Source organism: Oncorhynchus masou, chromosome 10 (genome assembly GCF_036934945.1).
Source record: "Oncorhynchus masou masou isolate Uvic2021 chromosome 10, UVic_Omas_1.1, whole genome shotgun sequence".
NCBI lineage: Eukaryota > Metazoa > Chordata > Actinopteri > Salmoniformes > Salmonidae > Oncorhynchus > Oncorhynchus masou.
In genome coordinates this window covers 36,272,096-36,299,390 of record NC_088221.1, presented here as the reverse complement: position 1 = coordinate 36,299,390, position 27,295 = coordinate 36,272,096, and the positions used below count along the sequence as shown (strand labels likewise).

The window sequence follows — 27,295 nt, the reverse complement described above, 5'->3', positions numbered from 1 at the left end:
AAGAGTCTGGCTGACTGGCAGATCTGGAAGAGTCTGGCTGACTGGCAGATCTGGAAGAGTCTGGCTGACTGGCGGATCCTGGCAGACTGACGGCTCTGGCTGCTTCATGCTGACTGACGGCTCTGGCTGCTCCATTCTCACTGGCGGCTCTGGCTGCTCCATGTAGATTGACAGCTCTGGCGGCTTCTTGCAGACTGACAGCTCTGACTGTTCCATGCAGACTAACAGCTCTGGCAGCTCCTTGTCGACTGGCAGCTCCTTGCAGACTGGCAGCTCCTTGCAGACTGGCAGCTCCTTGCAGACTGTCAGCTCCTTGCAGACTGGCAACACCATGCAGACTGGCAGCTCTGGCCGCTCCATGCAGACTGGTAGCTCTGGCCGCTCCATGCAGACTGGCAGCTCTGGCCGCTCCATGCAGACTGGCAGCTCTGGCTGCTCCAAGCAGACTGACAGCTCTGGCTGCTCCATGCAGACTGACAGCTCTGGCTGCTCCATGCAGACTGGCAGCTCTGGCTGCTCCATGCAGACTGACAGCTCTGGCTGCTTCATGTAGGCTGACAGCTCTGACTGCTCCATGCAGGCTGACAGCTCCTTGCAGACTGGCAGCTACTTGCAGACTGGCAGCTCCTTGCCGACTGGCAGCTCTGGCTGCTTCATGCAGACTGGCAGCTCATGCTGCTCCGAACAGGCAGGAGGCTCCTGCAGCGCTGTAGAGGAGGAAGGCTCTAGAAGTGCTGAACAGGCGGGAAACTCCGACAGCGCAGGAGAGGGAGAAAGCGCTGGCTGCGCTGAACAGGCGAGGCGCACTGAAGGCCTGGTGCGTGGTACTGGAACTGGTGGTACTGGATCGAGGACACACACAGGAAGCCTGGTGCGGGGAGCTGCCACCGGAGGACTGGTGTGTGTAGGTGGCACAGGATGAACTGGACCGTGAAGGTGTACTGGAGAGCCTGAGAGCAGGACTGACACAGGACGTGCAAGGCTAGGTAGGTACACAGGAGGCCTAGTGCGTGAGGCTGGCACATTATTCACCAGCCGACTAACACGCACCTCAGGACTAGTATGGAGCGGTGACCCAGTTGCCATCAAATCCCCACACGATCCGTCGGACGAATCTTGTACCTAAAGCACCAAGCTATCAACTCCCTCATTACTCTCCACTCCACTTTCACCATTAACTCCTTCACAGTCTCTGCTTCGCTCACCTCTAACACCGGCTCTGGTTCTGGTCTCCTCCTTGGCTCCTCACGATTAACAAGGAGAGTTGGCTCAGGTCTGTCTCCTGACTCAGCCACTCTCCCTCTGAGCCCCCCAATAAATTTTTGGGGCTGACTCACGGGCTTTCCTCTGCGCCGTCGTGATTGCCTCTCCAACTCCATTCTCCTATAGCCCTCTTCGCACTGCTCCAGCGAATCCCAGGCGGGCTCCGGCACTCTCTCTGGGTCGACCGCCCACCTGTCTATTTCATCCCACGTCGTATACTCCATGCTTCTGCTGTCCATAACGACATCCCTTCGCTGCTCCTGCTGTCGCTGCCTGTTAACACGCTGCTCGGTCCGTGTGTGGTGTGTGATTCTGTAACGGCGTTCTTCGTTTGTTGAAAGATAGTCGGACCGAAATGCAGCATGGTGGTTACTCATGTCTTTAATGTAGAAGATAGCGATACATGAAATAACTTAAATAAATACAAAACAACAAACGGAACGTGAAAACTAATTACAGCCTATCTGGTGAACACTACACAGAGACAGGAACAATCACCCACGAAATACACAGTGAAACCCAGGCTACCTAAATATGGTTCCCTATCAGAGACAACAAGAATCACCTGACTCTGATTGAGAACCGCCTCAGGCAGCCAAGCCTAAACTAGACACACCCCTAATCAACCACAATCCCAATGCCTACAAAAACCCCAATACGACAACACAATAAACCCATGTCACACCCTGGCCTGAACAAATATATAACGAAAACACAAAATACAATGACCAAGGCGTGACAGGGACACCTGTGTGACTTCATGATTGTCACGACTTCTGCCGAAGTCGCTCCTTGTTCGGGTGGTGCTCGGCGTTCGACGTCACCGGTCTTCTAGCCATCATTGATCCTTTTTTAAATTTTCCATTGGTTTTGTCTTGTCTTCCCACACACCTGTTTTCTATCCCATTCATTGCCTGTTGTGTATATAACCCTCTGTTTCCCCTCATGTCTTTGTCAAAGATTGTTTTATTGTCATTGTAGTGTGTTTGTTGTATAGGTGCGCGTCGGGTCCTTGTACCCATGTTTGTTTGTTATGTACTTTTAGTGTTATGGAGCATACTCCGTGGACTTTATTAAAAGATTATTACACTCCATTTGACTCTCCTGCGCCTGACTTCCCTGCCACCTATTACACCTATGCATGACAATGATAAATGTCATGTAGCACACTCATTTTGGAAGTTATCATTCTGAAACTTTGCACAAGTACTGTTGCCCTCTTATATTTTTCACTGAAATTGTCCCCATCATCATCTGAATATTTGTTTTAACTTTTTCATTTTAAAGATGATGATACAAAAATAAAAAACATTCGTTTTTTCTATTTATTTTTGTATCATCATCTTTCAAATGAACAAGATAAAACAAAAATTCAGAGACGACGATGGGGACAATTTTAGTGCAAAAATTAAGAGGGCAACAGTACCTGTGCAAAATTTCAAAATGATAACTTCCAAAATGAGTGTGCTACATAACATTTATTGTGACGTCACCCAGGTGTCCCACACAAGTTACCCAAATGTACCCAAGTGGCCAAATTGGTGAAGTACACATTGTGAAACCAATAACTATATACAAAATACCAAAATGGTATTCTAACACCCCCCACCAAAAAAAGTAAAAAAATTGGGGGGTGAAAAAAAAAAAAAAAAAAAAAAAAATTGGAAAAAAATGTCTAAATTTTTTATTTTTTTTACTAAATATATACATACATTTACAAATAAACATGGGTAACTATTTACACACTTTTACACACCCTCAGTCCTCTATCAAATCTATTTACATAGCTCCAGCCTAAAACCCCAAACAGCATGCAATGCAGGTGTAGAAGCACGGTGGCTAAGAAAAACAACCTAGAAAGGCAAAAACCTAGGAAGAAACAAGGCAATGAGGGGTGGAGATCACAGTGTTTTTGTAGTGTGCAACAGGACAGCACCTCAGGAGAAAAAATGTACAGTTTAGGGTTCCATAGCAGCAGGCAGAACAGTTGAAACTGGAACAGCGGCAAGGCCAGGTGGACTGTGGACAGCAAGGAATCATCATGTCAGGTAGTCCTGAAGCATTGTCCCAGGGGTTCAAGTCCACCGAGAGAAAGAAGGAGAGAAAGAGAGCAGACTTAAATTCACACAAGACACCAGGTAAGACAGGAAAAATACTATATAAATAAATAAATATAACATAATGACCCTAGCTCAGCTAGAATGCAGACTGGTGTACTCAGCTAGACTGCAGACTGGTGTTCTCAGCTAGACCGCAGACTGGTGTTCTCAGCTAGACCGCAGACTGGTGTTCTCAGCTAGACCGCAGACTGGTGTTCTCAGCTAGACCGCAGACTGGTGTTCTCAGCTAGACCGCAGACTGGTGTTCTCAGCTAGACCGCAGACCCACTTTGCCATATAACCCCACCAACATTGCCAAAACTCAGTGTTCTGCTGCTGATGCCAGATGCCATAGCAGTCTCTCTCTGATGTAAAGCAGAGGGTCACTGAGCATGTGCTGCATGTGATGGGAGACTTCATCTTGCAAACACAGCAACGCCTCCATGCTGTGCCCTTTTGGCCCTTAGGCACATCCATGCCTGCACAAATATATTTGGGCAGATGAACACTTGTGGCAGGAGCAGAAGGGACAGGGCTTGCTGCAGTGGTGCTGTAGCCAGCAAGCTCCTTGATGAGCTGCTCTCTGAAGTCTTTCTGTGAGAGGTAGGGCTTTCCACAGCTCGTTGCCATTTCCTTGTGTAGGATGAATGCATTCACTACGGCGATGTCGATGAAATGATAGAAGAAGGTCTTGTACCATTTCATTGTCTTGTGGAGAACATTGTAGTAGCCGATTAGCGTGTCATCAACCTTTGGGTCACTGATGTGAAGCGCCTGTGAAATCATCAGAAACTTCTTGCAGGACATAACAGTCATGGGGAAAGGCAATTTGTACAGAGCTGATGTTGATGTCCAGTAGTCCTTCAGGCTTTTCAGCTTCACCAGCCCCATGTAGATGACCAGAGAAAGGTAGCAGAAAAACTCTGACATGGATATGGGCTTCCATGCTACCTTTTTGCCCGCTTGTTTCTTCTTCCCATTTTTATTAGTGTTGGACACGAGCGAACCTACAACAGATGTGGTAAAATACAGTTGGAAAAGCTGAAGGGGGGTGTAATTGGAGGTCGGGTTCACCTGAGGCCCTGGCTTCCTTATCGGCCTAAAAGTTGGTTGTGGTGGCTCCACATCATCTTCTAGGACGGTGTGCCAACGCCCTTCTGTCCCTCTGTTAGTGGGTGGCACACTTCCCCTCTTCCTCTTCACACCTCTAGATGACCCGGGAGGTGTGGAGCCAGAGACAGCAGGGGTACAGGATGAACCAGCTTCAGAGGGGGGTGGACACCTTGGCACTGGGGGCTCCCAGTCGGAGTCAGTGCCACTGTGAAAGATAATGTTCAGTTAGAATAGTTTCACATATGAGCCCTGTATCAACAGCTATAATAAACACACATATAGAGTACAGGGAGTAGCCCTGTATCAACAGCTATAATAAACATACATATAGAGTACAGGGAACATAAAGTGCTGTTCCATATCACTTTGGCAATTGACGTGGGCCTGCCTCAAAATAGGCTATTTGGGTAGACCATGCGTTCCCAAAGAAACAGGCCCTCACTCACAATGGCTAGCTAACGTGTACTTTAGCCATTGTATTACATCGCTATATATTCCTAATAAAATGTAAAAACAGCTATAATAAACATGTATAAAAAGTGCTGTTCCACATCAATTGCAAAAGTGAAATGGGCCTGACTCAAAATAGGCTATTTGGGTAAACCATGCCTTCCCAAAGAAACAGGCCCTCACTCACAATGGCTAGCTAACGTGTACTTTAGCCATTTTATTACATCGCTATATATTCCTAATAAAATGTAAAAACAGCTATAATAAACATGTATAAAAAGTGCTGTTCCACATCAATTGCAAAAGTGAAATGGGCCTGCCTCAAAATAGGCTATTTGGGTAGACCATGCCTTCCCAAAGAAACAGGCCCTCACTCACAATGGCTAGCTAACGTGTACTTTAGCCATTTTATTACATCGCTATATATTCCTAATAAAATGTAAAAACAGCTATAATAAACATGTATAAAAAGTGCTGTTCCACATCAATTGCAAAAGTGAAATGGGCATGCCTCAAAATAGGCTATTAGGCTACCATGCGTTCTCAAAGAAATAGGCCCTCACTCACAATGGCTAGCTAACGTGTACTTTAGCCATTTTTGCAAATAAAATGTAAAAACAATCACTAATAATATTTTATAGAAAAGTCAAACAACGGCATTAGCATGAGAGCAACTTACCAGTCCAAAACGATGTCCTCTCCGTTCCAAAAAAAGTCCTCAGTTTCAGAATCGAAGCTATGGGAGCTGATGGAGTCTTCAATCTCTGCCAAATCTGTCTCACTATCCCGGTCAATCTCTTCCAAAATCATTTCTACATTCGTGTATCTAGTCTTAGAGGTAACTTTCTTTGACTTATTTGCCATTTTATTCGCGAAATAAACAGTTGAAGTAGCAAATTACTGAAAAACGTCTGTGCGTGATTAGAATCACTCCTTCACGGTTCAATTGGCAATGGCGAAAGAACAATCTTTACGCCTGCCTCCAGTGTATAGGTTTGTCTTACAACAATGAATCATGGGATATTTCCAGTTACATCTGCTCATTGGCTATCTACCCAGCTAGATTTCAAGAAGATCAGTGGTCATTGGGTTAAAATAGAGTGAATCAACGAGACAGTGGTCATATAATTGCTGCGCAATGGGCTCCTCGCGTGTTGTCTTCCAATCGGTATTACCATATCAATAGGTCCCGCAAAATGGCCCATCAGGGTTCATTGTCTTCCCTAACAAAGAGTTGATTGCAAGTAAACCAAACATGACTGGATAGAGAGGGAAAAGACGAGGAAAAGAAAGTCTCTTTACGTTGGACGTTACTTTGAAAATTGTATGACAGGAAATTCAACGCGATAAGCGGTCACAAAATGTTTCGTGTTAGGCTATAAAAAATGGATTTAACCGAACAAACGACCATTCATTGTGTAACAATGAGCCTTGGGATTGCAACCAGAGCAAGATTTTCAAAGGTAAGCGATTTATTTCAATACAATCTGTGACTTTGTTATGCAAGTGCTGGTTGAATAAGTAGTTTGATAAGGGGTCTATGCTCAGATAATCGCATCTTATTCTTTTGCAATAAATAATTTTTTAAATATGACAACGCAGGTGGATTAGCAAGATTGTAGGCTTTTGAAGCATGTGAGACACTTGTATTTTCATGAATGTTTAATATGACTATTTGTGGCGAACACCGTATGATGTTGAATTCAATCCCGTATCCGGGATCGGTAGTTAAGAGAGGTTAAACAATAACAAAAATCTATAATCATTCTATCTGATGTTAATAACCTAGTTGTCATCACACTAGATAGTTTACAATAGGGATTCATATTGGAGATGTCCTTCTCACCTAACATCCCATGCGGTAGAGATATTCTACATAATGTAATATCGTGAAAGTCAAATTCGAGCCTGGTGAGAGGGTTACATACGCATTCCTTTGTCCCATGCTCTCATGCACACTCACATCTGGGAATTTCCTTCCTACACACTGCTGCAACATGAGCTTGGCATCTGAAACACCTTAGTGGGTTCGGCACAAAAGCACTCACTGGATAACTGACACATCCTAATGTCAATTTATCAGGTGAAGACTCTGCTTCAAAACTCAAAAGGACAGACAATGTCTTCTCATTTTCACCATGCTCTCCACCGGGTCTGCCTTGTACCAAACGGCGGGCATGACAGACACAGGGAATTTTACATTTCAGTTGCTCCACCTCAACACTTAACGTAATCACTCGTAATCAATCACTCCTTTCAAAGCCAAGATACAGGTCTTGTCCCTGGTCACGTGACGCAAAGCGCACACTCCCTCAGGATGGAAGAAACACAAAAAATCATCACAAGTCTACTTTGAGCTACCTTCACCGATTTAACAGTACCCAACTTATTTTCTACCCAGCCTGAGACTACATTTGAATCAGCCAAAAGGCATGGATCCACTCCAAAAATGTCACTCCCATTGGGCTCAGTCTCTGAGGTCTTCACCACACCTGCCACCACAGGTAATTCATCCTCACTCTCGTCAGGTTCAATTTCTGAGTCATCAGTGACAGCAGAATACGGTTTGTACTTGGTGCCATTCTTTCTCAACACACAACTTCCCACTACACTCGGTTATTCTCCTTCCTCGGTGTCCATAACCACATCTCTGTGTTCACCACGCTCTTATTATGCCTTCATCCGCTGTATTGCCTGGAGCACACACACTGATGGTCTTTCTCCAAAACCCAACTTCTGTTCCTTAGCTATATATGGCCTCTCCATGCTTCTCTTCTATCCATGCTTCATTCAATAATCTGACCCAGAAGTCCCTCAACCTTCACCAATATAATGATAAAACCACTTTAACTTGGTATATGGTATATGGTTTAGGTACTCTCATTCATTCCTCTTTCTAACCCTGAATGCAGATGAGGGGAGTCCACTCCATCTGGATTCCAATAGGAATTAAACATCCATTTGCTAGCCAGCAAAATGTGATTTGGTGCTAGTTTTGCTTTAGCTTATGCTGGTTAACAGTGTCCAAAACACAGTGAAGACTGGTCACCAGTGAAAACACAACGAATGCTGGTCTGTCAGCATTAACAAAATGAAGGCTGGTCACCAGCGAAAACACAATGAAGGCTGGTCACCAGAGAAAACACAACAAAGGCTGGTCTGCCAGCATAACCAGCTAGACAATGCTGATCAGACCAACATAACCAGCTAGACCATGCTGATCGGTGAGCAAAACAAGCTAGACCATGCTGGTCAGACCAGCTTGACCAGCATAGGCCATCATGGACCAGCATTGACCAGCATGACATTTATGCCGATCTATGCAGTTTTTTTCCCAGCAGGGATAACGTTGAGAAAACTTGTCCGACTTTTACCACATTGGAGTTGTCCTAATTCTTTATCCATTATGAATAACAGCAAATAGATGACACATCATAGTGACAGCATTTAGGACAGACTCATCCAGTTGAAATTACTTATCAGTTGGTGTAGAGAGTGACGTGATTCATAAATCAAATTGCTGTCATCGAAATACTTAACACTTAATACTCAACAGCGTTGTTGGAGCTTGGCCAGTCACACTGGGACTGCTAGAGCTACGCAGCAACACAGAATTCTCCACCACCAACCCAAAATGAAAATCATGTCTCATCAACTAAATGTGTGAATAAATTCTAAAACCTAACATTGTATATGTAATAATCAATGTGGGGCTATGCATTCTATGGAAAATAATAAATGACATGGAAGGTGTGTTCCAAGACGTGCTAGTGGAGTGGAACTAACCTTCCCTGGAGTTGCATAATTTTCCATAGAATACATAGTCCAAGTTGATTATTCTTTTTATACCAAGGCTTTAATATAACACATTTGCTGCTAGAAATGTGTTCATTTGCCAGTAGGAATGTGTTCAATATCCACTGAATAAGCTAGCAAGTTTACTAGATAGCTACAGTATTTGCCTTGGTAACCAAACAAATAGACTTGCTAGCTAACCTAACCATCAGTCTTAGCTTGCTATTATGAAAATCAAATTCAACAATGGCCAGTAATGTTTTCAATTCGACATGTGCTTTCAGAAGCAGCATAAATATATAACATTTAAAAATGACATTAATAATAGCCATGGAATTATACGGTGCATTATAGGAAGCCAATCAGAAACGAGTATTCAACAATGCCAATTAAGCACGGCTGTCAGCCAATCAACACTCAGGGCTCGAACCACACACATAATCTGAATTATAATTAGAATCGGAATTATAAACTGGGTGGTTCAAGCCCTGAATCTTGATTGGCTGACAGCCGTGGTATAGCAGACCGTGTCCCATGCATATGCCAAAACAATTATTTTTATTGCTCTAACTACGTTGGTAAACAGTTTATAATAGCAATAAGGCACCTCGGTGGTTTGTGGTATATGGCCAATGTACCACGGCAAAGGGCTGTATCCAGGCACTCTGCATTGCGTCGTAATTAGAACAGCCCTTAGCCGTGGTATATTGGTCATATACAACACCCCCTCGTGCCTTATTGCTTTATTATACCATGGCATTGTGAAAACTTGTTCCTGATTAACTTGAAGGCTTTTGTAGGGCGTGCATTATTTTCCTATAATGCTCAGTATAATTAAATGGCTATTAAGTTCATTGTTACATGTTCTATGTTTGAGCTGCTTCTGAAAGCACAAGTCGAAATGAAAACATTATTGGCGTTGTTGAATTTGATTTTCATAATAGCAAGCTAGGACTGATGGTTTGGTTAGCTAGCAAGTCTATTTGTTTGGTTACCAAGGCAACTACTGTAGCCGTCTAGTAAACTTGCTAGCTAATTCAGTGGATATTGAACACATTCCTACTTTCAAATTTACACATTTCTAGCGGCAAATGTGTTAAATTATAGCCTTGGTATAAAATGATTGCTTTTACCTTTATTTAACTAGGCATAAAAGGAAATCAGTCAAGTGAAATACATTAATTAGGCCCAAATCTATGGATTTCAGCGTGACACATCTCCTTTGTATAGAGTTGATCAGGCTGTTGATTTTGGTCTGTGGAATGTTGTCCCACTCTTCAATAACTGTGCGAAGTTAATGGATATTGGCAGAAACTGGAAACCACTGTTGTAAACGTTGTTTCAGAGCATCCCAAACATGCTCAATGGGTGACATGTCTGGTGAGTATGCAGGCCATGGAAGAACTGGCAAATTTTCATCATCCAGGAATTGTGTACAGATAGATCCTTGCAACATGGGGCCATGCATTATCATGCTGAAACACAACTTTGATATCAGAAAACCGCTTGCCCACATGACGCTGTACACGCTGTCTGTAATCTGCCTGGTACAGTTGAAACTGGCATTCATCAATGAAGAGCACACATCTCCAGCTTGTCAGTGACAAGCAAAGGTGAGCATTTGCCCTCTGAATTTGCCGAACTTCAGTCAGGTCAAAGCTCTAGTGAGGACGACCAGCACGCAGATGAGCTTCCCTGAGGTGGTTTCTGACAGTTTTTACAGAAATGTTTCTGTTGTGCAAACCCACAGTTTCATCAACTGTCCGGGTGGCTGGTCTCAGACGATCCAGCAGCTGAAGTAGGCGAAAGGGGAGGTCCCTGGCTGGTGTGGTTACACGCGGTTGTGAGGCCGGTTAGACACATTTTTTAAAAGATGTTGAAGGTGGCCTATGGTAGAAAAATAACATCTCCGGCAACAGCTCTGGTGGACATTCATGCAGTCAGCATGCCAATTGCACGCTCCCTCAAAACTTAAGACATCTGTGACATTGTGATGTGTGATAAAACTGCACATTTCAGAGTGTCCTTTTATTGTCCCTAGTTCAAGGTAATGATCATGCTGTTAATTCAGTTTCTTGATATGCCACACCTGTCAGGTGGATGGATTATCTTTTCAAAACAGAAATGCCTCACTAACAGGGATGTAAACAACTTTGTGCCAAAAAAATAGTTAAAAAAATAGTTTGTGTGTATGGAAAAGTACTGGGATCTTTTATTTTCGCTCATGAAACATGCAAGCAAAACTTTACATTTTTGTTCAGTATATAACAGGACATAACTTCTAACCAGAATCTTCATGTCTGTGTGATAGGTGTGAGCTGATTGCAGTGCATGCACGTTCTGATTCCGTATGTATGAGATGTTTGTGTGGCGGATTAGACAGCATTCTTTCCATTTAGCAAAGAGCCAAAAACCATGCTCTGCACAAAAGAGTTCCATTGGATGTTTAAGTTCTCTCTGACAGATCTGTTCTGTAGCGAGGTCGGCAGGTCGCGTGAGTGTTTTGCAGCAGGGCCTCAAGGTCTGGAACTAAGTGTGATTATTATTGACAGGTACAAGTCCCCTCTACACAGATTGCATCATTATTAGCATAAGGGATTTACATTTAAGCGCCAAGGCGCCGCCACTTCACACGTCACAGCGCTGCTAATCAAGGATAAATGTCAACCATAAGTGGGTTTCTGATGTTTTTCTTCAACCAAACAAGTAGCTATGATATGTGAGAAGTAGCTATGGTATGTGAAACAGAAAAGTGTTAAAGGTCATGAACGGTAAAAAATCTTTTTTTTCATGAAATTGGAGGATATTTTGATGGAACCTGATCAAAGTTTGAAAAATGACTGTTGGTTCTACATTGATCATGTTCGATCATAAAGTTACTGGTCCCCTCCCTGTGTCAAACACTTGGACTCAGAAGGCAGAATTATTAATACACCAATGATAATACACCAGTGGTAACATGATATTCTCCTACCTAATTTAAACAAGTATTGCATTGTAGCCAAGATAAGAGAAGGCGCGTTTGCGGAGGGGCTTGGTTTATACAGCTAGATAGGTACTCTACTCCTGCCAAAAATTGACTGTAGGGTGTCAGCAAATATAATTTAAAGTTGATGATATTCAACTATGGCAAAGATACTTATATGTTTCCCCTTTCATTTGTGTCTGGTGTTAGCTAGTTACTGGCTAGCAAGGTCTTCATCTGTGTCTGGTGTTAACTAGTTACTGGCTAGCTAGATCTTCATCTGTGTCTGGTGTTAACTAGTTACTGGCTCGCTAGATCTTCATCTGTGTCTGGTGTTAACTAGTTACTGGCTCGCTAGATCTTCAGCCAACATGGAACAAAGGGGTGGGGGGAGGGTCATTCAAAACTCTGATGCTGTTGTCAAGTCAACACACAGGTCAGTGCAGCTCTGAACTGCATCGTGAGAGACTTGCCAAAGGGGAGATGTATAAAACATTTTTGACGTCATTGACGTTGTTTGAGTTGGTTTGTGTATCACCAAATTTGCTTAAAATGATTTTACTGCAACGCTGCTCACTGCGTCAAAGTCGCTTGACATAGGTGTTTAAAAGAGATGTCAGTCAAGGTGAGCTCATGAATTTAAGCTCCCCGTACACTCAGACTGTCTTTTCTCACATTTTGAGCATTTCTATCAAACAATTATGGAATGGATTATATTTTATTCACTCAAAAGGCTATTTACATGGAAATCAGAATGACTGTTCGGGACCTTTAATTGTTATGTTAGAGTGTAGGCTCTCAAGTTAAGGGTTTACGAAATATATGTTGTATTGTGTTAGATAACGTAACTTTAATGTTAACATACTGTATTAGCTCAGGATCATAGTTATTGATGTCCGTAGGACTGAATATTGATGAATGTAACAACCATGTCTCTGTCACTAACAAATTCTGGCATGGGTGGTAACTCTACAATTCTTGAAATGCAAGGCACTCTGGGAAATGTGGAAATAAAGCTTCACACTAAGAAGTGTTAAGTTAATTCAACACTGTTCAGCGTCTATACGGGTCCACACTTTCCGTGTTAATTTAACACTGGGGAATTTGCTGTGCACCATCCTTAATATGAGACAGGGTTGGTCTTAAGCACTTTTGTAGCTAGGCACTTAGTGATTATGCTGTAAATATGTAATTAGTGACTTACACAGTCTGACAGCAAAATATGTGTTAAAAACTTAATAATTTTTAAACCTTATTTATGTGTCAAACATACAACTGGTAGTTTCAAACTACCTCGTAAATTTGGAACACACTCCGTAACATTGTTGTGTTTATTTACATCTGTTTAGCCTACAGTGTGTGAAGTGGAGGCAGCAACCAGCAGCATCCAGAAGAGGAGGAAGTGGTTCCCTGGGAGCAGCCCTCCCTGCGCCCTCCCCTGGTGGGAGTACTTTAACAGATGTGCCCAAGAATGTGTCCGGACTCCCACTGACTAACTTGGTCAGACCTCAGTATCGGCTTGTCTCTGTGCTCCAGGGCTGGGCTGTTTACTGACTGTTCCCTCCCTCACTAGCCTACTAGATTCATGTGGAGCCTCAGTCTACCTTCTGGTGCCTGTATCTGGGCAGGATGAATTAATGTATACCTACAGCCACAACTACACCATATTAAGCCAACCTTCTGTTCATCAGGTTCTGATGTTGCAGTGTGGGCTGCAAGATCTTCAGCCGGAGCCACAACTACTGTAGCCTATTGACCATATAACCATGTTCAGCCTTGTGCTCATTGTTGTCATATAAACTCAGCAACAACAAAAAACGTCCTTTCAACTGCGTTTATTTTCAGAAAACTTAACATGTGTAAATATTTGTTTGAACATAAGATTCAACAACAGACATAAACTGAACAAGTTCCACAGACATGTGACTAACATAAATTGAATAATGTGTCCCTGAACAAAGGGGAGGGGGTCAAAATCAAAAGTAACAGTCAGCATCTGGTGTGGCCACCAGCTGCATTAAGTACTTCAGTGCAACTCCTCCTCTGGGACTGCATCAGATTTGCCAGTTCTTGCTGTGAGACGTTACCCCCCTCTCCACCAAGGCACCTGCAAGATCCCTGACATTTCTGGGGGGAATGGCCCTAGCCCTCACCCTCTGACCCAACAGGTTCCAGACGTGATCAATGGGATTGAGACCCGGGCTCTTCGCTGGCCATGGCAGAACACTGACATTCCTGTCTTGGAGGAAATCACGCACAGAACGAGCAGTATGGCTGGTGGCAGTGTCATTCTGGAGGGTCTTGTCAGGATGAGCCTGCAGGAAGGGTACCACATGAGGGAGGAGGATGTCTTCCCTGTAATGCACAGCGTTGAGATGGCCTGCAATGACAACAAGCTCAGTCCGATGATGCTGTGACACACCACCCCAGACCATGATGGGCCCTCCACCTCCAAATAAATCCCGCTCCAGAGTACAGGCATCGGTGTAACGCTTATTCCTTTGACACTTTCAAGGAGAGGGACTCTAAACTGGACGATTATAAGAAATTCCGCTATGGGCTCCGACGAACCATCAAACAGGCAAAGCGTCAATACAGGACTAAGATTGAATCGTACTACACCGGCTCTAATGCTCGTCGGATATATCTGGCAGGGCTTGCAAACTATTACAGACTACGAAGGGAAGCACAGCCACGAGCTACCCAGTGACGCGAGCCTACCAGACAAGCTAAATTACTTCTATGCTCACTTCAAGGCAAGCAACACTGAAGCATGCATGAGAACATCAGCTGTTCTGGACGACTGTGTTATCACACTCTCCATAGCTTATGTGAGTAAGACCTTTAAACAGGTCAACTTTCACAAGGCCGCAGGCCCAGACGGATTACCAGGACGTGTACTCCGAGCATGTGCTGACCAACTGGCAAGTGTCTTCACTGACATTTTCAACCTATTCTTGACTCTGTAAAACCAACATGTTTCAAGCAGACCACCATAGTCTCTGTGCCAAAGAACACTAAGGTAACCTGCCTAAATGACTACCGACCCGTAGCACTCATGTCCGCAGCCTTGAAGTGCTTTGAATGGCTGATCATGGCTCACATCAACACCCTTATCCCAGAAACCCTAGACCCACTCCAATTTACATACCACCCCAACAGATCCACAGATGATGCAAACTCTATTGCACTCCACACAACCCTTTCCCACCTGGACAAAAGGAAAATGCGTGGCTGTGTGCTCTATTTTATACACCTGTCAGCAACGGGTGTGGTTGAAATAGCCAAATCCACTAATTTGAAGGGGTGTCCACATACTTTGTATATATAGTGTATATAAATATTACCTTTACCCATAAGAATGTTCTTAGCTTTTTCCGTAGGGTTAAATTCAACAATTCCAATAGTTTTTTCAACATGCTGCTTTGTTTATTTAATAGTAATTGTTACATAAATGTACCTTGCATTATTTCTGAGAAAACCAATTGGTTGGTATCAATGGAGTACAGTTGTAATATAATGAGGAATTTTATACACTGTAAAAAACATGTTGTATTTTTTACAGTAAATTACTGGCTGTAGAGTAGCCAGTAGATTACTGTAAATGTACAGTAAATTACTGACAGCACAGAAGTAGTACATTACTGTAGATTTACAGGACCTTTCCTGAAACACAAATGTACAATATATTACTGGACCACCTGACCACAGCAACATGGTGTATTTCTAGAATTTACAGTGCACTACTAGAAGCACAGTGATACGTAAACGGCTGCAGATTTACAGCACAGGCAGCTAATGTATTTGATGTAGGTATTTCAATAGTTGTAATACCAATTTAGTCATTTTTATTTCACTGACCTGAACTACAATTCATGTTTTTGTAACAGGTTAATAAGAATTCATGCATTTTGAATTTTCTAGTTCATATACAGTGGCAAGAAAAAGTTTGTGAACCTGTTGGAATTATCTGGATTTCTGCATTTTTTGGTCAGAAGATTTGATCTGATCTTCATCTAAGTCACAACAACAGACACTCACAGTCTGCTTAAACTAATAACACACAAGTTATTGTATTTTTCTTGTCTATATTGAATACATAATCTAAACATCCACAGTACATCATTTAAACATAATTTAAACATCCACAGGCTATTTTTATTTTTATTTCACCTTTATTTAACCAGGTAGACAAGTTGAGAACAAGTTCTCATTTACAATTCCGACCTGGCCAAGATAAAGCAAAGCAGTTCGACACATACATCAACAGAGTTACACATGGAGTAAAACAAACATACAGTCAGTCAATAATACAGTAGAAAAATAAGTCTATATACAATGTGAGCAAATGAGGTGAGATAAGGCAAAAGAAAAGGCCATGTTGGCGAAGTAAATACAATATAGCAAGTAAAACACTGGAATGGTAGATTTGCAGTGGAAGAAAGTGCAAAGTAGAGATAGAAATAATGGGTTGCAAAGGAGCAAAATAAATAAATACAGTAGGGGGAGAGGTAATTGTTTGGGCTAAATTATAGAAGGGCTATGTACAGGTGCAGTAATCTGTGAGCTGCTCTGACAGCTGGTGCTTAACCTCGCTAGGGTAGGGGGCAGCATTCGGAAATTTGGATGAAAAGCATGCCCAAATTAAACGGCCTGCTACTCGGGCCCAGAAGATATGATATGCATATAACTGGTACATTTGGATAGGAAAGACTCTAGAGTTTCCAAAACTGTTAACTTCTTCGATATAGGGGGCGCTCTTTTAATTTTTGGATGAAAAACGTTCCCGTTTTAAACAAGATATTTTGTCACGAAAAGATGATCGACTATGCATATAATTGACAGCTTTGGAAAGAAAACACTCTGACGTTTCCAAAACTGCAAAGATATTGTCTGTGAGTGCCACAGAACTGATGTTACAGAAAAAACCCAGATAAAAATACAATCAGGAAGTGCCGCATTTTTTGAAACCGCCTCATGGCGCTGACTCCTTATATGGCTGTGGAGGAGCGAGGAGTCAGCTTACCTTTTCCACGTTTCCCCCAAGGTGTCTGCAGCATTGTGACGTATTTGTAGGCATATCATTGGAAGTTTGACCATAAGAGACTACATTTACCAGGTGGTCGCTTGGTGTCCTCCGTCGCAATTATTGCGTAATCTCCAGCTGCAGTATTTTTCCGTTTGCCTCTGATGACAAACCGACTGCCAGGAATGATTTTTCATCAAATATAATTGTGAAAAACACCTTGGGGATTGATTCTAAACAAAGTTTGCCATTTCTGTCAATATTATAAAGCTAATTTGGAAAAAAGTTTGGCGTTGTAAGTGACTGCATTTTCGTTTTTTTTGTCTTAGCCAAACGTAATGAACAAAACGGAGCTATTTCTCTTACACAAATAATCTTTTTGGAAAAAATGAACATTTGCTATCTAACTGAGAGTCTCGTCATTGAAAACATCCAAAGTTCTTCAAAGGTAAATGATTTTATTTGAATGCTTAACTTGTTTTTGTGAATATGTTGCCTGCTGAATGCTAGGCTTAATGCTATGCTAGGCTATCAATACTCTTACACAAATGCTTGTGTAGCTTTGGTTAAAGCATATTTTGAAAATCTGAGATGACAGTGTTGTTAACAAAAGGCTAAGCTTGTGTTTCAATATATTTATTTCATTTCATTTGCGATTTTCATGAATAGGAAACGTTGCGTTATGGTAATAAGCTTGAGGCTATGATTATGCACCCGGATACGGGATTACTCAACGCTAGAGGTTAAAATAGTGTCTGTGAGTATAACAGAACTGATTTAGCAGGCGAAATCCAGAGAAAAATCCATTCAGGAAGATTTTTTGTTGTTGTTTGTTTTGCAGTTTTCTATTCAATGCCGTTACAGCATCCATTGACTTAGGACTCCATTTGGAGTTCCTATGCATTCCACTAGATGTCAACAGTCTTTAGAAATAGTTTCAGGCTTGTATTCTTATGAATGAGGGAGTAAGACCAGTCTGAATGAGTGGACCATAACGTGTCGCAGCGCTTTTTCAGGCGCATGTGCATTTCTTGTTTACCTTTTATATTGACAACGTTATTGTCCGGTTGAAATATTATAGATCATTTAGGCTAACAAAACAACCTAAGGATTGAATATTAACATCGTTTGACATGTTTCTATGAACTTTATGGATACAATTTGGATTTTTTAGAGTATTGGAGCCTATTTTGTAAATGACATCGCCGAAGTAGAGGATCGGTAGGATGGTCAGTATTACAAGGGTATTTTGGCAGCATGAGTGAAGGATGCCTTGTTGCGAAATTGGAAGCCAATTCTAGAAGTAACTTTGAATTGGAGATGTTTGATATGAGTCTGGAAGGAGAGTTTACAGTCTAACCAGACACCTAGGTATTTGTAGTTGTCCACATATTCTAAGTCAGAACCGTCCAGAGTAGTGATGATGGACGGCCGGGCAGGTGCAGGCAGCAATCAGTTGAATAGCATGCATTTAGTTTTACTTGTATTTAAGAGCAATTGGAGGCCATGGAAGGAAAGTTGTATGGCATTGAAGCTGGTCTGGAGGGTTATTAACACAGTGTCCAAAGAAGGGCCAGAAGTATACAGAATGGTGTCGTCTACGTAGAGGTGGATCAGAGACTCACCAGCAGCAAGAGCGACATCATTGATGTATACAGAGAAGAGAGTTGGTCCAAGAATTTAACCCTGTGGCACCCCCATATAGACTGACAGAGGCCCGGACAACAGGTCCTCCGATTTAACACACTGTACTCTATCAGAGGAGTAGTTGGTGAACCAGGCGAGGCAATCATTTGAGAAACCAAGGTTATCGAGTCTGCCCATGTGTCCCGACTTCCGCCGAAGTTGGCTCCCCTGCCTGTTCGGGCGGTGCTCGGCGGTCGTCGTCACCGTCCTACTAGCCACTACCGATCCCTTTTTTTGTTTGTCTGTTGGTTTTGTCTTATTAGTTTCACCTGTGTGTATTTTAGTTTAATTAGCGTCCTTATATTTAGTAGGTTGTCCCGCCCTTGTTTTGTGAGGGATTGTTTTGTATTCCTGTTATTTGGTGGTGTTCATGTGTTTTATTCTCCGGACTATTTTGGTCCTGCGTTGGATTATTCACACTGTGTAATAACTGAAACCTGCTCTCTGCATCTGATTCCACCCACCTTAGTAATTCGTGACACCATGAGGATGTGGTGATTGACAGATTCAAAAGCCTTGGCCAGGTCAATGAATACGGCTGCACATGACCAGCTCTGAAACCAGATTGCATAGCGGAGAAGGTATGATGGGATTCGAAATGGTTGTTAATCTGTTTGTTGACATGGCTTTCGAAGACCTTAGAAAGGCAGGGTAGGATATATATAGGTCTGTAGCAGTTTGGGTCAAGAGTGCCCCCCCCCCTTTGAAGAGAGGGATGACCGCAGCTGCTTTCCAATCTATGGGAATCTCAGACGACACAAAAGAGAGGTTGAACAGGCTAGTAATAGGGGTTGCAACAATTTCGGCAGATAATTTTAGAAAGAAATGGTCCAGATTGTCTTGTCCGGCTGATTTGTAGGGGTCCCGATTTTGCAGCTCTTTCAGAACAACAGCTGACTGGATTTGGGAGGAGAAATGGGGAAGGCTTGGGCGAGTTGCTGTGGGGGGTGAAGTGCTATTGACCGGGGTAGGGGTAGCCGTAGAAAAATGCATGTTGAAATTCTCAATTATTGTGGATTTATCGGTGGTGACAGTGTTTCCTATGCTCAGTGCAATGGGCAGCTGGGAGGAGGTGTTCTTATTCTCCATGGACTTTACAGAGTCCCAGAACGTTTTTGAGTTTGTGTTGCAGGGAGAAAATTTCTGCTTGAAAAAGCTAGCCTTGATTTTTCTAACTGCCTGTGTATATTGGTTTCTAACATCCCTGAAAAGTTGCATATCACGGGGGCTGTTTGATGCTAATGCAGAACTCCATAGGATGTTTTTGTGTTGGTTAAGGGCAGTCAGGTCTGGAGAGAACCAAGGGCTATATCTGTTCCTGGTTCTAAATTTCTTGAATGGGGCATGCTTATTTAAGCTGGTGAGGATGGCATTTAAAAAAAAATAACCAGGCATCCTCTACTGATGGGATGAGATCAATATCCTTCCAGGATGCCCCGGCCAGGTTAATTAGAAATGCCTGCTCGCTGAAGTGTTTCACGGAGCGTTTGACAGTGATGAGTGGGGGTGTTTTGACCGCTGACCCATTACGGATGCAGGCAATGAGGCAGTGATCACTGAGATCGTGGTTGAAAACAGCAGAGGTATATTTTGAGGGCAAGTTGGTTAGGATGATATCTATGAGGGTGCCCGTGTTTACGGCTTTGGGGTGGTAGCTGGTAGGTTCATTGATAATTTGTGTGAGATTGAGGGCATCAATCTTAAATTGTAGGATGGCTGGGATGTTAAGCATGTTCCAGTTTAGGTCGCCTAGCAGCACGAGCTCTGAAGATAGATGGGGGGCAATCAGTTCACAAATGGTGTCCAGAGCACAGCTGGGGGCAGAGGGTGGTCTATAGCAGGCGGCAACGGTGGGAGACTTGTTTTTAGAGAGGTGGATTTTTAAAAGTAGAAGTTCAAATTGTTTGGGTACAGACCTGGATAGTAGGACAGAACTCTGCAGGCTATCTTTGCAGTAGATTGCAACAGCGCCCCTTTTGGCCGTTCTATCTTGTAGTTTGTAGATTTCAGAATTTTTGGTGGTCTTCCTAAGCCAGGATTCAGACACGGCTAGAACATCCGGGTTGGCAGAGTGTGCTAAAGCAGGGAATAAAACAAACTTAGGGAGGAGGCTTCTAATGTTAACATGCATGAAACCAAGGCTATTATGGTTACAGAAGTCATCAAAAGATAGCTCCTGGGTAATAGGAGTAGAGCCAGGCACTGCACTGCCTGGATTCACCTCTACATCACCAGAGGAACAGAGGAGGAGTACAATAAGGGTATGAGTGCTATGAAGTGCTTAAACAAAAGAGGTTAAGACACAAAGCGAGAGTGAAACACAGAGACCTACAGACATGGCATTTACAGAGAGATTGAGCTCTAGAACAAACAAATGATGGGGTTTTTAAACCATGGAGAAGGAACTGTGATAGGTTAGGAAATAGGAGGAGGTGTGTCTTCTGATTGATGATTGATTGTTAACTGATTGGGGAGTGATGATTTTCACCTGTGAGGGGAGAAGGAGAGAAAAGAAACACACACACAGGATACACACACACACAGGATAACTGTATCCGTAACACAAGGCATTTTAGTTTTTCATTGATAATCAATTTGTAAAAAACATAATTCCACTTTGACATTATGGGGCATTGTGTGAAGGCCAGTGACCCAAAAAATATCTTAATTTAAAGAATTTTAAAATCAGGCTGTAACACAACAAAATGTGGAAAAAGGGTGTGAATACTTTCTGAAAGAACTGTATGTCCTGAACATGGAAGTCCGCACTACAATTTCCCCGGGGCTCTCCATGGCAAAGACATCACTCAGAAATACACAGCTAAGAGAGGAAAATTCAGAACTGTAACTACAACACATATACGTGTGTGTGTGCTTGGGTGTGCACACCCCCACGCACACTCTCACTCACTCCCTCAAACACACACACACACACACACACACACAGGTTGAATATATATTTATATAGCAATGACAGCAAATAAATATCCTTTTAGATTCCATACCTAATCAAAGTCACTTCAAGGTCAGACACTGGCTGTCTATTGACTCTGTTAATTATTTATTCTGCTTCAAGCACACAGGAGTTGCAGCATGATTTCAGAAGCAGAGATGAGAAATGATGGAAGCAGGAAGGGTAATACTCCTGCCTTTGCTTTCTGACCGTCTGCTCTGACCGACAATATCCACAGTAAAAAGATGGATCACCCATATAGGGTCAAAGTACTGAAGACCCCCAGGATCCACATGCTTAGTGACTCCATAGACGAAATACCCCAAAAGTAGTTGAAAAGATAAACATTTTGATGCTGCCTCAGAGTCTAAGCATACTGCAGTTCCAGGTGGACCAACCTACTATCAGGGAAGATACTGAAGGCATCTAGTTACTGAAGGGATGCAGTGATGGAATTTAATGGGGTAATCTGGGATTGATACATCAATTTGGATTTTTTAAATTAATTATATATAGCCATTGATTCTTGAAGTTTATAACATACATTAACAAAATGTGTGCAAACAAACAAATTGTCAATACAATTTTACAGTAAAGTATTGTATTATTAAATCAAATCAAATCAAATTTTATTTGTCACATACACATGGTTAGCAGATGTTAATACGAGTGTAGCAAAATGCTTGTGGTTCTAGTTCCGACAATGCAGTAATAACCAACAAGTAATCTAACTAACAATTCCTAAACTACTGTCTTATACACAGTGTAAGGGGATAAAGAATATGTACATAAGGATATATGAATGAGTGATGGTACAGAGCAGCATAGGCAAGAAAGAGTAGATGGTATCGAGTACAGTATATACATATGAGATGAGTATGTAAACAAAGTGGCATAGTTAAAGTGGATAGTGATACATGTATTACATAAGGATGCAGTCGATGATATAGAGTACAGTATATACGTATGCATATGAGATGAATAATGTAGGGTAAGTAACATTATATAAGGTAGCATTGTTTAAAGTGGCTAGTGATATATTTACATAATTTCCCATCAATTCCCAATATTAAAGTGGCTGGAGTTGAGGCAGTGTCAGTGTGTTGGCAGCAGCCACTCAATGTTAGTGGTGGCTGTTCAACAGTCTGATGGCCTTGAGATAGAAGCTGTTTTTCAGTCTCTCGGTCCCAGCTTTGATGCACCTGTACTGACCTCGCCTTCTGGATGGTAGCGGGGTGAACAGGCAGTGGCTCGGGTGGTTGTTGTCCTTGATGATCTTTATGGCCTTCCTGTAACATCGGGTGGTGTTGGTGTCCTGGAGGGCAGGTAGTTTGCCCCCGGTGATGCGTTGTGCAGACCTCACTACCCTCAAGAGACTTACGGTTGTGGGCGGAGCAGTTGCCGTACCAGGCGGTGATAGAGCCTGCCAGGATGCTCTCCATTGTGCATCTGTAGAAGTTTGTGAGTGCTTTTGGTGATAAGCCAAATTTCTTCAATCTCCTGCTGCTGCGCCTTCTTCACGATGCTGTCTGTGTGGGTGGACCAATTCAGTTTGTCTGTGATGTTTATGCCGAGGAACTTAAAACTTACTACCCTCTCCACTACTGTTCCATCGATGTGGATAGGGGGGTGTTCCCTCTGCTGTTTCCTGAAGTCCACAATCATCTCATTAGTTTTGTTGACGTTGAGTGTGAGGTTATTTTCCTGACACCACACTCCGAGGGCCCTCACCTCCTCCCTGTAGGCCGTCTCGTCGTTGTTGGTAATCAAGCTTACCACTGTTGTGTTATCCGCAAACTTGATGATTGAGTTGGAGGCGTGCGTGGCCATGCAGTCGTGGGTGAACAGGGAGTACAGGAGAGGGCTCAGAACGCACCCTTGTGGGGCCCCAGTGTTGAGGATCAGCGGGGTGGAGATGTTGTTGCCTACCCTCACCACCTGGGGGCGGACCGTCAGGAAGTCCAGTACCCAGTTGCACAGGGCGGGGTCGAGACCCAGGGTCTCGAGGTTGATGACGAGCTTGGAGGGTACTATGGTGTTAAATGCCGAGCTGTAGTCGATGAACAGCATTCTCACATAGGTATTCCTCTTGTCCAGATGGGTTAGGGCAGTGTACAGTGTGGTTGAGATTGCATCGTCTGTGGACCTATTTGGGCGGTAAGCAAATTGGAGTGGGTCTAGGGTGTCAGGTAGGGTGGAGGTGATATGGTCCTTGACTAGTCTCTCAAAGCACTTCATGATGATGGAAGTGAGTGCTACGGGGCGGCTTAGCTTTCTTGGGAACAGGAACAATGGTGGCCCTCTTGAAGCATGTGGGAACAGCAGACTGAGATAGGGATTGATTGAATATGTCCATAAACACACCAGCCAGTTGGTCTGCGCATGCTCTGAGGGCACGGCTGGGGATGCCGTCTGGACCTGCAGCCTTGCGAGGGTTAATACGTTTAAATGTTTTACTCACCTCGGCTGCAGTGAAGGAGAGTCCGCATGTTTTCGTTGCAGGCCGTGTCAGTGGCACTGTATTGTCCTCAAGGCGGTCAAAAAAGTTAATTAGTCTGCCTGGGAGCAAGACATCCTGGTCCGTGACTTGGCTGGTTTTCTTTTTGTAATCCGTGATTGACTGTAGACCCTGCCACATACCTCTTGTGTCTGAGCCGTTGAATTGAGATTCTACATTGTCTCTATACTGACGCTTAGCTTGTTTGATTGCCTTGCGGAGGGAATAGCTGCACTTTTTGTTTTCGGTCATGTTTCCAGTCACCTTGCCCTGATTAAAAGCAGTGGTTCGCGCTTTCAGTTTCACGCGAATGCTGCCATCAATCCACGGTTTCTGGTTTGGGAATGTTTTAATCGTTGCTATGGGAACGACATCTTCAACGCACGTTCTAATGAACTCGCACACCAAATCAGCGTAGTCGTCAATGTTGCTGTCTGACGCAATACGAAACATATCCCAGTCCACGTGATGGAAGCAGTCTTGGAGTGTGGAATCAGATTGGTCGGACCAGCGTTGGACAGACCTCAGCGTGGGAGCTTCTTGTTTTAGTTTCTGTCTGTAGGCAGGGATCAACAAAATGGAGTCGTGGTCAGCTTTTCCGAAAGGAGGGCGGGGCAGGGCATTATATGCGTCGCGGAAGTTAGAATAACAATGATCCAAGGTTTTGCCAGCCCTGGTTGCGCAATCGATATGCTGATACAATTTAGGGAGTCTTGTTTTCAGATTAGCCTTGTTAAAATCCCCAGCTACAATGAATGCAGCCTCAGGATGTATGGATTCCAGTTTGCAAAGAGTCAAATAAAGTTCGTTCAGAGCCATCGATGTGTCTGCTTGGGGGGGAATATATACGGCTGTGATTATAATCGAAGAGAATTCTCTTGGTAGATAATGCGGTCGACATTTGATTGTGAGGAATTCTAAATCAGGTGAACAGAAGGATTTGAGTTTCTGTATGTTTCTGTGATCACACCACGTCTCGTTAGCCATAAGGCATACGCCCCCGCCCCTCTTCTTCCCAGAAAGATGTTTGTTTCTGTCGACGCGATGTGTGGAGAAACCAGCTGGCTGCACCGACTCCGATAGCATCTCTCCAGTGAGCCATGTTTCCGTGAAGCAAAGAACGTTACAGTCTCTGATATCCCTCTGGAATGCTACCCTTGCTCGGATTTCATCAACCTTGTTGTCAAGAGACTGGACATTGGCGAGAAGAATGCTAGGGAGTGGTGCACGATGTGCCCATCTCCGGAGTCTGACCAGAAGAACGCCTCGTTTCCCTCGACTTCGTTTTTTTGGTTTGCCGGCTGGGATCCATTCCGTTGTCCTGGGTGAAAGGCAGAACACAGGATCCGCTTCGCGAAAGTCATATTCTTGGTCATACTGATGGTGAGTTGACGCTGCTCTTATATTCAGTAGTTCTTCTCGACTGTATGTAATGAAACCTAAGATGACCTGGGGTACTAATGTAAGAAATAACACAATTTTAAGGGCCTTCCTCTGACACCGCCTGGTGTAGAGGTCCTGGATGGCAGGCAGCTTAGCCCCAGTGATGTACTGGGTCGTACCCACTACCCTCTCTAGTGCCTTGCGGTCAGAGGCCGAGCAATTGCCATACCAGGCAGTGGTACAACCAGTTGCTCTCGATGTTGCAGCTGTAGAACCTTTTGAGGATCTCAGGACCCCATGCCAAATCTTTTTAGTTTCCTGAGGGGCAATAGTCTTTGTCGTGCCTTCTTCAGAACTGTCTTGGTGTGTTTGGACCATGATAGTTTGTTGAAGATGTGGACATCAAGGAACTTCAAGCTCTCAACCTGCTCCACTACAGCCCCGTCGATGAGACTGGGGCATGCTCGGTTCTCCTTTTCCTGTAGTCCACAATCATCTCCTTAGTCTTGGTTACATTGTGGGAGAGGTTGTTATCCAGGCCTACCACCATTGTGTCGTCTGCAAACTTAATGATGGTGTTGGAGTCGTGCCTGGCCATGCAGTCGTGGGTAAACAGGGAGTACAGGAGGGGACTGAGCATGCACCTCTGGGGGGCTCCAGTGTTCAGGAAAAGCGTGGCAGATGTTTTGCTACCTACCCTCACCACCTGGGGGCGATCCATCAGGAAATCCAGGTTCCAGTACAGCACATGTAATGGTCTGAAATACAAAACAAAATGTTTGTCAGCTAGATATTTTATAGCTATTATGTTAACTGTCTAAAATGTGCTAAACGCTCTGCATTTGGTGTACTAATTTATCTTGCTAAATGGTTAGTTAATCCCCTCCTGTATCTAATATTTATTTTTCGCGTGCAGCAAACTGTGATTAGCAATTTTGAGATAATTGTATAATTTTATGAGTGGGGATGTCTGTCTTGAAAATAGTTTAGTTCATAGACTTAAATATAAGGCAATGCGCTCCTTAGCATTTTGTTAGCATTCTCTATGGGATTTAACATATACTTGTTAGCATTGCTAACCTTCGGATTACAGAGGCTGTGGGGTTTGAAAAAATTACTTAATTTCCAATATTACCAAGTATCCCGGTATGGCACATTATTATTATGAAGGTATGACAATCTGCATATCGCCCAAGCCCAGCGAGCAGTAGTGATGGGGAAATTATGCTTCCTGAGGCATTGAGGTTTTCCATCCAATTGTCTCCAGTAGGTCCCTTACTCGAGTCTTTGATTAACTTCTCTAGGGTAGGGGGCAGCATTCGGAAATTTGGATAATAAGCATGCCCAAATTAAACGGCCTGTTACTCGGGCCCAGAATATATGATATGCATATAACTGGTTGATATGGATGGTAAACACTCTAAAGTTTCCAAAACTGTTAAAATAGTGTCTGTGAGTATAACAGAACTGATTTGGCAGGCAAAAAGATTAGAGAAATCCATTCAGGAAGTTTCGTTTTGTTTTTGTAGTTTTCTATTCAATGCCATCACAGTATCCATTGACTTAGGACTCAAAAGGACTCAAAAGTTCCTGTGCCTTCCACTAGATGTCAACAGTCTTTAGAAATTGTTTCAGGCTTGTATTCTGATAAATGAGAGACTAAGACCAGTCTGAATGAGTGGACCCTACCGTGTCACAGAGCTTTTTCATGCGCAATCCCGAGAGAGTGCCTTTCTTGTTGACCTTTTATATTGATGACATTATTGTCCAGTTGAAAAATAATAGATAATTTAGGCTAAAAACAACCTGAAGATTGAATATAAACATCGTTTGACATATTTCTATGAACTTTACGGATACAATCTGGATTTTTTTGTCTGCCTGTTTTGACTGCGTTGAGCCTGTGGATTACTGAAGAAAACACGCAAACAAAACTGAGGTTTTTGGATATGAAGAGACTTTATCGTACAAAAGAAACATTTATTGAGTAAATGGGAGTCTTCTGAGTGCCACCATATGAAGATCATCATAGGTAAGTGATTAATTTTATCTCTATTTCTGACTT

At 43.1% G+C, this 27,295-nt stretch overlaps 1 protein-coding gene across 1 annotated transcript; it reads right to left on the bottom strand.

Annotated features, from left to right (window-relative positions):
• Nucleotides 1–3,605: 3,605 nt before the first annotated feature.
• On the bottom strand, nucleotides 3,606–5,844 carry LOC135546848 (uncharacterized). Its single transcript, XM_064975420.1, has 2 exons — nucleotides 5,605–5,844; nucleotides 3,606–4,680 (listed from the first exon to the last, which is right to left on the bottom strand). Exons 1-2 carry the CDS (start codon nucleotides 5,787–5,789, stop codon nucleotides 3,606–3,608), a joined length of 1,260 nt encoding a protein of 419 aa, XP_064831492.1. The 5' UTR covers nucleotides 5,790–5,844.
• Between the last annotated feature and the right edge of the window lie 21,451 nt (nucleotides 5,845–27,295).